General features: G+C 36.6%; 2 protein-coding genes across 5 annotated transcripts in view; both read right to left on the bottom strand.

Moving 5' to 3' along the window:
• Positions 1–13,520, bottom strand: part of LOC123876385 (AF4/FMR2 family member lilli) — a 343,642-nt gene that overhangs the window by 147,319 nt on the left and 182,803 nt on the right. The window lies entirely within an intron of this gene.
• On the bottom strand, positions 9,227–11,220 carry LOC123876390 (FMRFamide-related peptides-like). 2 transcript variants are annotated; one of them, XM_045922625.1, is made up of 2 exons: positions 10,455–11,220; positions 9,227–10,388 (listed from the first exon to the last, which is right to left on the bottom strand). In XM_045922625.1, the coding sequence occupies exons 1-2, from the start codon at positions 10,689–10,691 to the stop codon at positions 10,305–10,307; spliced, it is 321 nt and encodes a 106-aa protein (XP_045778581.1). In that variant the 5' UTR covers positions 10,692–11,220; the 3' UTR covers positions 9,227–10,304. The 2 variants fall into 2 exon arrangements, with proteins under 2 accessions (XP_045778581.1, XP_045778580.1); XM_045922624.1 differs by having other exon boundaries at positions 9,227–10,889; positions 10,920–11,211.

Raw genomic sequence — 13,520 nt, 5'->3', positions numbered from 1 at the left:
GTTCATTAGTTTAGGAGCTACGATGCCACAGACAGATACACAGATACACACGTCAAACTTATAACACCCCTCTTTTTGGGTCAAGGGTTAAAAATACAAGTCCGGCTGAGATCTGCTTTTGTACAATGCGCTATCATACGCCTGGTGTTCAGATTGGGCTAATTGTTTTGCGCGCACACTATCTTGATAAAATCGTCAACACTTCAAAAAGACAAAAAGGCACTTCCGACCCTACCATTGTATAATATGCATTTTTTTGATGACAATAGTGCAAATACACCTTGAAAGCATTTCGGTTTGATTTCCGGTTGGTTCAATTTGGTAAACGGCTCACCAAAATTGGTTCAATAAATGATTCTATTCTTGGGATCCTTGGGATTGGGAAAAATCCGTGGATTTTTATGTAGCGTTGATGTCGATTTTGTGCGGAGAAAAATTACACAATCACGCACCCGCATGCGCGCGCGGTTCGATACGATTAATGCCTTTATACCTATTGCGCAGGCGTAACGTATTATACTATGTATTTTTTTAATAAAAATAACGAGTAAACAAGCATGCGGGTCACCTGGTGTTAAGTAATTACCATCGCCCATGAACATTTGCAGCGCACGCGGAACCGCCAATGCGATGCTTGCCGGCCTTTTAGGAATTTGTTAATCCGCCCCTTTAATAACACCATGTTGAAATCTAGTAGGAATACCGCAGAAGGGAGTTGGTTCCATAGTTTGCATGTGCAAGGAAAAAAGATCTGGCACAACAAGCTGCCGAAGTACACAGGATATCTAGGTGGTATAACCACGAATGTTAGTGTGCAAAAGGTGTTAGTAACGGAATTTATCTTTAAATTTGCACAAAGATTTGAGTTTTGGTTTTTTGTGACAGATACTGATACATTTCATTCAACTGTGAATCATACTTTAGGTTAAATGTCTAGAGGGGTTTACAAATTGGAAATGCGATCAGGTTTCTTTTTACCCTACTACGGCAAAGCCCAAAGGAAGGCCACAGATTTCAAATCATGCGTGGTTATGAATTTCACTTAAGCAAATCAAGTTTTAGATAGGTCTATGAGTTTTAGATATAATTGTGGTCAAGCATAAACCTTCTTATGAATAATCTATCTTTCTGTAGGTACATAAAGATGCACTAGGCTGTAGGTAGGAGTAGCTACTGCTTTATGCATTTGCTGTGACATTGAGGCTGTTTATTTAGGCCGTAGAGTCCCGCCGCGCGGCGAGCGAAGCGCGGCCTTGCGATATGTAACGTGTGAATTTTATGTATTTTAATGTGCTAAAATACATTACACAGTGCAATAAGGAGCCTTGAAACAAATATATACAGCTACTTATTTTCCCCGCAATACTGTACCTTACTGTACCTTAGATTCGACGCATACGCACCGAGTGTAGTGGAAGCTTAGGCGCAGCGTATTTTGATAACAACTTAAACTTAGTTTGTTTAATTTACTGTGAATTTTGATTTTTCTTTTGCTTTAGAAAACTAACATAATGAAAATCTCCTATTAAAAAAAACCAAAAAAAAAACCAGTTTAACATTGATTTTCAAATATTACAGAGCTGTTCTTCCCAGTACAAACACATAGAAGACCATACTGTGTGACTATTTCCGGTATTACATTTTAAACGTATGTTTACACAAAAAGTCACACTCGAAATTATTTTGGCACTGTAGCTATGTAAACACTTCCGTCGTAAATACGATAAATTGCCAGAGAACTTGAAAATAATATAATTCGTTTTATGACATGTCGCTGGTAATCACAGGAAACGTTTTCACTACGTATTTATTGTAATCATCAATTATAGCCAGAGATCAGGTGGGAATACTTATGGAGTTACCTGACAAATGCCACCGACTAATCTAGCGAAAAATTTTCTTCAGCACATTTACAGCTAGGCATCGTCAAGGTCTGCATCTGTACGTAGTTGATATTCCTCGGACACGTACGAAGCGATTTGCTTCCTCGTTTCTTATCCAAACCGCTAGGATATAGAACGCCCTTCCGGCATCAGTTTTCCCTTCCACTTTTAATATGGGTACCTACCTACCTTCAAGTCAAGAGTGAATAGGCAACTTCTAGGCAAGCGCGCTCCATCTTAGGCTGCATCATCACTTGCTAGCTGGTTTGATTGCAGCCAAGCGCTATTCTATAAATTTAAAAAAAAATATCATGCGGTCTCCCTTATATTTCAGGCTATTAAATTCCAGCGGATTTCCGTGGGTAGAATTCCGGATTTGTCGGAATTTGGTAAATATAAGCAAGATTTATATTTATCAGTCCTGGTCTGCCAATACAACAGTTTTAAATGTGGAAGCGAACAGAGGCTTCAATCAAATTATTATAATAATTTAAAGTTTTAATATACTTTTTCAAAATTTCCACTAGTTCTTCGACTTTCCACTAGTGTATCGTATTGTAATCAGTTAAAATATAACAATCAACTCTATGATGTTTTACGCTGAAAATTTTATACAAGTTAGCTAGTATTACAACTTTATTAACTTCTCGAGGTACACAAGCAAGGAAGTAAATCATGAAAATTTATTTCGTCCATTTATCCTTATCATCGTGAATATGCTAATGATAAACGTGAATGCAAAACAATCCAAGAATAATTTCACGTTGCTCGAATTAGTTTGACATTAGGCCCTGACTAGGACTTGAAAATCGGACTACTTTTTAGCTCCAGAGTCGGGTTTTGATGCTCAACGTTCCAAGTGCGGAGTTCCGGAGTTTCGAAGCTTCGTTAATCCGGAGTTACACCAAAACCGAAATTCCGGAGTTCAAGCCTAAGCCCTGACCCGCTCCGGCTTCGGAATTGCTGAAAATCCTCACTTTCCTGGGTCTCCACTCTCCACGTGTCAAGAAAACCTACAAGCACAATCTCAAGTTTCTAAAGCCAACGGTTAAACTTTGAGATTTGATTTATTCGCAGTTAGTTTCTACTTTTATATTAATACTAGCTGACGTCCGCGACTCCGCCCGCGTAGATTTAGGTTTTTCAAAATCCCGTGGGTACTCTTTGATTTTCCGGGATAATCTAGCTTTTGCCTGCGACTTCGTCCACGTCGTCTAGTTTTATTGTGATTTTATAACCCGTAGCATTGAGGGATAATATAGCTATCTTAAACTGAAAGAATTGCAGTCCGCGAGACGAAAAGTTGACAGGACGAACCAATGCGCGACCGAATAGACGCCTCCACCTTTGCCTTTATCGTACCACCAAAAAAAAACTATAAGCCTAGGTATAGACCAGCGGCCATTTCACGTGAAACAAACGGTACTACAAATTCCAACAGAGTATGTTAAGAGTCATTAGTACATGTTATTGAAAATGTCCATAAGCGTGCGCTGATTATAACTAATGCTGTCGATTCCTCACCATCGCGAAAATAGAGTATTATTCATACGTTACTACTATGGGTACTCAGCCCTATTCCAGTCATTCCATATTATGTGAGTCATGGTGGGATAATAAGTGATGATTGTATATTTAATTTTCTTTAACTTTTGATATTCACACAACTAACGACTCTGTACTACGCAGTCTACGCACTATACTCTCTATCCACGGAAAGAAGTTAGTATAGGACTCTCTCTGTTACGTTATCTCATACAAATGACAGAGACAAAAATCTCAGTGGGCGTAAACTATTTTGAGACACCAACCAATCCCAAACATATTTCAAAAAAACATTCGAAATTCAATTCGAAAATATAGTTTAGTTTGTGTTTGGTTGGTGGTCAAAAATGGTTAACAACCGCTGAAGTTTTTGTCTTGTCTTGTTATTTGTTTGGGATTATAATAACGAATTGATTGACACCTCGTTCATCAAAATCGGCCCAGTAGGTAATTTAGATGCTACGGTGGAACAGACAGAATCTGATACAAACAAACATACATACACTGCTAAAATAAAATCATAACCCTTCTTTTCGGCTTTGCCGTAGTCGGGTATAAAGCATCGGAATTGAGGAAGGACCTGTTACCCCAAGGCTGATCTTGTTTACGTTGGTTTTGTCACATAGCCATACAAACTATACTATTATATTTTATTTAGAACATTGGGCACACGACTCAGTATAATTATAGCGCCGCCCACTCACTAGGTGATTCACAACAGAGCGGTCATAACAAGATGCTCCCCATCTCTCATAGTAGTGTAATAATTCGATCTTCGAAAATTACCAAGTCACAGGTTACCAGAGTCTCTTCATTATAGGATCAAACGGAACCCTTATAGGATCACTTTGTTGTCTGTCTCTGTCCGTCCGTCCGTCCGTCCGTCCGTCCGTCCGTCGTGTCTGTCAAAAATCCTATAAGGTACTTCCCGTTGACCTACTTAGAATCATGAAATTTGAATGATGCATGAAATTTGATTTATCGTGCAAAATTTAGGAAAAAATACCCGAGTACGGAACCCTCAGTGCGCGAGTCTGACTCGCACTTGGCCGGTTTTTTTTAATCGGATCGGATCTCTCTAATTCTGGATCGCATTCCTTCCTCTTTGCTGAGGGAACCACCTTTTCCATTATTTTATTAATATGATGGCAAGAGTTTACTTGGGATAATGATACTATGGGTTTCCACTTTCGCATACGATTCGAGTCTCGTCTCGTCTATCGGTAAACCAACAATGCACTCTATGTAACACCATACAAACATACAAACTGAACCGTTTGACAAACTACGTATTATTTTGTGCCATCGGGCGGTTATTCGTATTGAGGAAGACATAAAACTTACAACACAAATCTTGACCAAAAAATATATAATCAGATAATAAAATCAGTGACGTAAAACGATTTTTACATATATGCAAATTAAAATTAACAAAGAACAATCTAATTTGTAAAGAAGATAACAAGCACGTTATTTCACCAAACATACGGCATCATACTAATTAGCGAACGCATTAGGAACTACAGTAATGAATTACTGCAATGTTAATTTTGATAAACCTAAATTATTACAGCTACTACCTACGAGTAAATTATGACCAGTTTACACTACTCAAGTCGCAAAATCGAGTAACTTATTTCCAGTGCAGCATTGGACGGACTGGAAGAATGGCGTAGCGCGTGACTCGTGAATGTACTGATAGGTCTGGACTTTGGACAATAGTTCTGGATTTTTTCTAAGGCGAAATCGTCTAGAGTCAGAACTCTAGACGATTTCAGCTGCGCTTGATTGGACACACTGGCTGCTCACTTTGATTTATACCTAGTTAGTTATAAGTCAATAGTTTTAAAACCCTATTCACATTGTTAATCCCCGACCCAAAAAGAGGGGTGTTATAAGTTTGATGTGTGTATCTGTGTACCTGTCTGTGGCATCGTAGGTCCTTAACGAATGAACCGATTTTAATTTAGATTGTGTTTGTTTGAAAGGTGGCTTGATCGAGAGTGTTCTTAGCTATAATCGAAGAAAATCGTTTGAAAGTTATCAGCTCTTTTCTAGTTACTGTAACCTTCACTTGTCGGGGGTGTTATAAATTTTTAATTTACACTTGTATGATTGAATCTATGTAGCGTACTTTGACTTTTCTCAACTTTGGTTTGTGTTAGAACGGGTCAAGAAATCTGTCTTGTTTTATCTATCTTAAGTTAAGCAAAGTCAAAGTAGGCACGCTGTATAGGTCTTGGCAAAAATATAATTCTTACCAAAATGAAAAATAAGTAAATGCAGAAAAAGTGGTAGGTATTATGGTATGATTGTCTGGGTGCACTCTCAAAGGAGTCATTTAAAAAATTTTACATCTGCAAAAATATATATTTTACGATGAGTTGTGGGGCATTGTCTCCGCGCCGTGGAATTATTCTTTGTGCTCCGAACGTGACGTTTTATTGTTGCGATCACTCTCAGCTCATGAACTGGCCCGTGTTTCATTTCCACTAAGATATTTAGGTGTAGTGGCAAACAAAGGATGAGTATAAACAATGACGATATCATGGAAACCATTTTCCACGAACAGCGTGCGGGTAGCGTCCAGTGGAGTGTATTATATCTACATTTTAGTAGAGCTTGTCTATTTTGAAATGACGCGCCCCACCACCGCAATTTACACATCTAGTCAACAAAATTATGTAGTGGGGCGCGTCATTTCAAAATAGACAAGCTTTACCTCCTTATGCCTTTAGAGGATCTGTATTATAAGTCTTAGTACCCTATAGAAGCGGGATAGCCTAGTTACAAGGTGGCCTGGTGGTTGATTTTACAATTAAAAACTGTTGTTTTGAATGAGGCGTGGCGCCACTTTGATAACCTAATGGTTAAGAGTTTGGCTCCTTACTCGGGGAGGTCCAGGGTTCGATTCCCACCTCTAATTTATCAGCGTTAAAGTTTTCACTTCAACTTCTCTTCACAACTTTCGAAATTTAATAATGTAGACTAAGGGAACTTTATCTATACATATTGTTGGCATCGGCCAAAAGCTCAAACAACTCCATCAGTATTTACAACTCATTTATTACTTTATTATTCTATCTTACAATCTTACTTCTCTTATCATTTATTAATAATAAAATAAATTAACATTTCGTCGAACATTTGCACTATATAAAAAACATATTCTGTTCCATCTTGTCTCCTTACTCGAATGTCAAACCCCGAATCGAACTTCGAATACAATATTATGACATTATAGTTTTTTTTTATATATTTTTATTATTGTCTATGAAATCTATAAGAATAAGAATAAGAATAAGAAGTGTTTATTTGCTAGAATATGGTATAATATACAAGTACATTGGTCTTAAATATTATGTGGAACCGCATATTCTGCCAAGCATGGCGTGCAAAATTTATTGAATTTAATTAATGTAACAAACATGTCAAATTATTATTAATTCAAAGAGGTTTTACTAATGACATTAATTTTATATTATTGACTAACGTAAGTTATACAGACATACAATTCATACATCATGCGCTACTCATAAGCTCTTAATTCATATTATTAAACATATAATTATATCACATATTAATAATAAGCATATGACCCTAACAGCTCGGCCGTCCTGTTAAAAGCGAGTCCCTTCGCGATTTAATCTTTTTAAACTAAAAATTACCATAAAAAATATAGAATTATATCACATATTAATAAATAAATCTCAATAATAAGCAAATGACCCTAACAGCTCGGCCTTCCTGTTAATCGCGAGTCCCTCCGCGATTTAATCTTTTTAAACTAAAAATTACCATAAAAGTATTCTATCTTTCTAAATTCATTTTAAAAGCAAAAAAAAACGACATAAAATTTTACACATTGCCGAAACATGAATACACAGTAATTAAAACAATATTCTTGAGTGTATAATATAAAAACAATAATCGTTACTTATAAAATAATAATTTCAATAATTAATTTTAGTATTTTCATATAAGTATTCACATAGTACAGAAATAGCACGTAGGCTATTAACTGATTACAGGATTGTTATACTAACGCTTTTAATGAGATGGATCTCATTATAACTTCAATGCTATTCATCTAAATGCCCAGAGCATTCCTGCACATTACCCTGATATGTTGTCCTCTTTCGATAGTAAAAATATACAGTGATTTTAGCTACCTTCAACATCTTACTCTCTACCATGATTTCATTTGATTCGCAATGGCCAAATTGGGCGCACTGGTGGAGGTGTAGCTATTTACATAAGATCACACATTCCTTTTACAATTTCAAATTCCTTGCAACCATCATCTACTGCTGAACATATTTTCATAGAGATAATCTTTAGGCATGAAAAACTCCTTCTTGGTGTCTACTGTAGTCCAAATCTAGCGGTTGACTATTTTTCGTCATTTGAAGTCCTGGTAGAGCAGTTCACCCCACTTTATAACCACACTATCGTCATGGGAGATTTCAATACCTGCCTGCTCAAAAATGATAACAGAGCATCGCGTCTGAAATCTCTCATAAGTGGCTCTAACTTACATATACTCCCTCTTTCAGCGATTTACGTTTTTCCGAACTGCGTACCTCCTGCGTATACTCCTCGATCTATTTCTTGTATCATTTTTGGTCATGTTGAAAAGCATGACCAGTGCAAAGCTTCTGCCTTTTCGTACCACGACTTACTCTTTTTGTCTTACAAATTACAACTTTCTAAAGTTAAACCGAAGATAGTTCCCCAGCGAATAATAATAATTTATAACGATAATTTTGGCAGAATGGGCGCGAGGATGCTGCTAAAATTAGTTAAATGTAGTCTCGGAGGTTGATAGCGTTAATAAAATGGTATGTGTATTCAGCCCCTCAAACACATACATCTTTAACCATTCCATTGATTCCAAAGTTTTCCAAGAGCGTGGACAATCAACAGATTACGGTACTGACATTGCTTGATTTTAGTAATGCCTTCCATACTATAGACTTTGATATTCTACTTGCTGTATTAAGTTCTCTTAACATACTCGTATCTCCTGAGGTAATTGGCTGGTTTCGAAGCTACTTGCATGGACGCAGACAACATGTACGAGTTCAAGATTCATTTTCTAGTTGGTCTGTTGTAAGGGCTGGCGTCTCGCAAGGTGCCGTGTTGTCTCCTCTCGTTTTCCATTTTCATTCATTCGATTTGCTCCCACATTACTTCTCTCTATTGCCTGTATGCCGACGATTTACAAATCTATTTACAGTGTAAATTACAGATCTGCCCAACACTATTAATTTGATAAATGTAAATCTTTCACAAATTTTAAAATGGAGCAACTCGTTTGGACTAACAGTGAATCCAAAGAAGACTCAGATTATCATCATCGGAAGTCCAAAATTAATGTCACGAGTACCACTAACACAGCTGCCGCCTGCCATGTTCGATGGGTTTCATAAACCGTTCCATAGAGCGACAAAGTCAAAAATCTGGGAAAAATTTTAGACACCACAAATGATTGAGCTGAGCAGGAAGATATTTGGTGCAGTCGGCTCCCTCCGAAGATTGCGTAATGTTCTTCCTATACCTACTACGGTTGCGTTAGCTCAGTCTCTTCTTCTACCAATCCTTTTCAAAAAAAAAGGTTCATATTTGGGCTACAAAAGTATGACCCCATTTACGAGTTCCGCCGTAAGCTCAAGTGGCTCCCGATTCGACTTCGTAGGAATGCCCATATTCTTCATCCTTTTTACTCTATACCATTCAATCCCTCCACTCCTCTTTATCTTAAAGATCGATTTGAGTACTTATTATGTAATATAAACTCCTTTTCTCTTCGTTTTCAAAATAATCTACGGTTGAAAATACCTACATACTCCTCTTCCTATTATGCTAAATCTTTTACTGTTATCGCTATACTGCTATGGATATCAAACAGTCTGAATCACTGTCTATATTCAAAACGAAACTGAAACTATTCTATTTATCCTCAATCTGATGAGTTTATTTGTTTATTTCTACTTTTTATTCCTCGTATCTGTCGTCTATTCTTATTCTTATTCACTTTCATTATGTACTTATCAATCGCTTTATCGTTAACATTAACTGCAGATACTTATTTTATGTAGAAGAGAGTGATTTCATTGTTGATTTCATTCCTGTAACAATTTGACACCAACCCACTCCAATATAGAATTAGTACAACTGTGTAGTCAAAAGCTTATTCCAACCTATTTTCCTCAAATTGTCGATTTTCAGTTCTAAACCACTTTAAAACTGATTCAGTCTTAGAAAATGGCAATACAGTATTACAGTGCATCATTTATGTAGTTATTCGCTTATCTATCAGTTATTTTGCGTTTATTGTTAGAAATATTATCATTTTTTTTCCTAATATGAGTGCCAAGCTACTCAATTGAACTATGATCTAGCCTAATACTATGACTATGTAGTTTACTTTTAATCTAAGCTTATAAATTATCTTAAATACTACATCTTAGTCGTTCTTGAATAGACATACACTTTGTTCACATGTTCTTTTATCACAAAATATTAATTTCACTATGATAATATTGTTTCAAAGATTCACTGTAACAGACTCATTTAGATTTCTATAAGAAGCTTAGCATCGTCTTCGTGACTAGGAAAGGATTCTGCAAGTTTTTTTTTCCAACCCTTTTTTTTCAAGCACTTTTCCCTCATTACCTCTTTGCTTATTTTATGAACATGCTGTCCTTGGTCTCCTTTCATATCAATCTTCAAGTTGCAGTTTAGCTTTCATGTTGAACTCGTACATCTCAACGTAATGTCCATAGAATTTCCAAAGTCATTGACGCCCTTATCCTCGTGCACCAGGTTTTAACTTCGATCTATCCTTAGGTCTTGACCTCGACTTTTCAACCCTTAGTTCTTGAATTCAACCATCATCATTCTTCCTTCGGCCTTAACCTCGGCCTTCATAAATCCTCCCTTCGGCATGAGCTCAGCCTTCACAAATCCTTCCTTCGGCCTATCCTCGGCCTTCATAAATCTTTCCATCAGCCTATCCTCGACCTTCATAAATCCTTCCTTCGGCCTATCCTCGGCCTTCATAAATCCTTCCTGCGGCCTATCCTCGGCCTTCATAAATTCTCCCTTCGGCATGAGCTCAGCCTTCATAAATCCTTCCTTCGGCCTATCCTCGGCCTTCATAAATCCTTCCTTCGGCCTATCCTCGGCCTTCATAAATCCTTCCTTCGGCCTATCCTCGGCCTTCATAAATCCTTCCTTTGGCCTATCCTCGGCCTTCATCCAACCTTTGGTCTTAACCTCGACCAATAGCTATTCCTAGGCCTTGACCTCGACCATCATCCAACCATTGACCTTGACCTCGACCAATAGCAATTCCTAGGCCTTGACCTCGACCATCATCCAACCATTGGCCTTGACCTCGACCAATAGCAATTCCTGGGCCTTGACCTCGACCATCATCCAACCATTGGTCTTGACCTCGACCAATAGCAATTCCTAGGCCTTGACCTCGACCTTTATCCAACCTTTGGTCTTGTCCTCGACCATCCTCAATCCCTAGGTCTTGTCCTTGACCTTTCTCCATCCTTAACCCTTGTCCTTGGGTATAATTTTCATCCATGTCACTTAAACTCAGAAAAATACGAGCTTAGAAAAATATTCACTAACTATATTTTAATTCAATTAGCTTAGCTATAGTCATTCCAATTAGGTAGATTATCATCATCATCATCATTATCATCATCATGATCATAATATTTGTCATCATCATCATCTTCTTCATCGTCATCATCATGATCATCATATTCGTCATCATCACCACCATCATCATCATCATCATATTCATCATCATCATAATCATCGTCATATTCGTTATTATATCACTAACTATATTTTAATTCAATTAGCTTAGCTATAGTCATTCCAATTAGGTAGATTATCATCATCATCATCATTATCATCATCATGATCATAATATTCGTCATCATCATCATTGTCTTCATCGTCATCATCATGATCATCATCATCGTCATATTCATCATCATCATAATCATCGTCATATTCGTTAATATCATAATCATGATCGTCATACTCATTATCATCATCATCATTGTCATATTCGTTACTATCATCATTAGAATCATCATCATCATCATAATCATCATACTCGTCATCATTATTATCATCATCATCATCATCATGGTCGTCATACTCTTCATCATCATCATCATCATAGTCGTCATACTCTTCATCATCATCATCATAGTCGTCATACTCTTCATCATCATCGTCATCATTATTATTATCATCATCATCATGATCGTCGTATTCATCATCATACTCGTCATCATTATCATCATCATCATCGTCTTACTTATCATCATTATCATCATCATCATGATCGTCATACTCATCATCATCATACTCATCATCGTTATCATCATCATCATGATCGTCGTATTCATCATCATCATACTCGTCATCATTATCATCATCATAATCGTCGTATTCATCATCATCATCATGATCGTCATCATTATCATCATCATCATCGTCGTACTCATCATCATCATCATCATCATGATCGTCGTACTCATCATCATCATACTCGTCATTACCATCATCATAATCGTCGTATTCATCATCATCATCATCATGATCGTCGTACTCATCATCATCATAATCGTCGTATTCATCGTCATCATCATCATGATCGTCATCATTATCATCATCATCATCGTCGTACTCATCATCATCATCATTATCATGATCGTGGTACTCATCATCATCATACTCGTCATTACCATCATCATTATCATCGTCGTACTCATCATCATCATCATCATGATCGTCGTACTCATCATCATCATAATCGTCATACTCATCATCATCATCATCATCAACATGATCGTCGTACTCATCATCATCATGATCGTCATACTTATCATCATCATCGTCGTCATCATCATCATCATTATCATGATCGTCGTACTCATCATCATCATCATGATCGTCATACTTATCATCATCATCACCATCATCATTATCGTACTCATCATTGTCATCATCATCATCATCATCATGATCTTCATACTTATCATCATCATCACCATCATCATTATCGTACTCATCATTGTCATCATCATCATCATCATCAGAAACCCATCGCTGGCCCACTACTAAGCACAGGTCTCCTTTCGGAGCCAGGATTTAGGCTATAGTCCACCACACTGGGCAAGACCACCCATATTGGTAGATTGGGTAGGCACCACATAGTGTATCTACCAGAGATCAGCTAGTAGAAAGTATATGTATCTACTTATCGTATTAAACATAACCTATGTTACTTCTGCATAAAATAGCTTTTCAATGGTGGAAGGATTATTAAAGTCGGTTCATTTAGTCAGAGTTTATCAATTAATACGAACAAGCACATCTTTCCTCTCAATAATATTAATATAATAAGTAAAGATTAACAAAATTAATATTTTCCTTCCATGCGTAATACGCAACATTCGTATTAAATATTATGTAGGTAATATCATTGCTATTTCATTTACTTCGACCTTAAAATTATTTCACTCAAATCAGAATCAACATAAACAACCCTTAACACATATCTATGCCCTTAACCCTTTTTCTATCAATTTGTATACCACCGAACTGAACCGAAATTATACCGTGCTTATTAAATCATACATTGTAAATTACATTGTACTACATTGTAAAAATAATTTTAGTCATTTCCATTGATCGATGTTCTTTTGTTTTTTTTTCCCCCAGTCTTTTTTGTGCGCAGTTTAATCACCCACTTTTTTTTTTAAACATTTTGTTCTTTACACTCATTCATATTTTTACGTTCTAACTTTATAATTCCTCTAATTCTTGTAAAAGCAAAAAAAATATGTTTTATACTCACAAATTGTAGGCACTTTGTAGGCGTGAAAGGAAATTTTTTATATCCTTGTAAGATCGCACTTCTGAACTGTTGGCATCGGCCAAAAGCTCAAACAACTCCATCAGTATTTACAACTCATTTATTACTTTATTATTCTATCTTACAATCTTACTTCTCTTATCATTTATTAATAATAAAATAAATTAACATTT

Source organism: Maniola jurtina, chromosome 21 (assembly GCF_905333055.1).
Source record: "Maniola jurtina chromosome 21, ilManJurt1.1, whole genome shotgun sequence".
Lineage (NCBI taxonomy): Eukaryota > Metazoa > Arthropoda > Insecta > Lepidoptera > Nymphalidae > Maniola > Maniola jurtina.
This window is presented reverse-complemented; position numbering and strand designations above follow the sequence as displayed.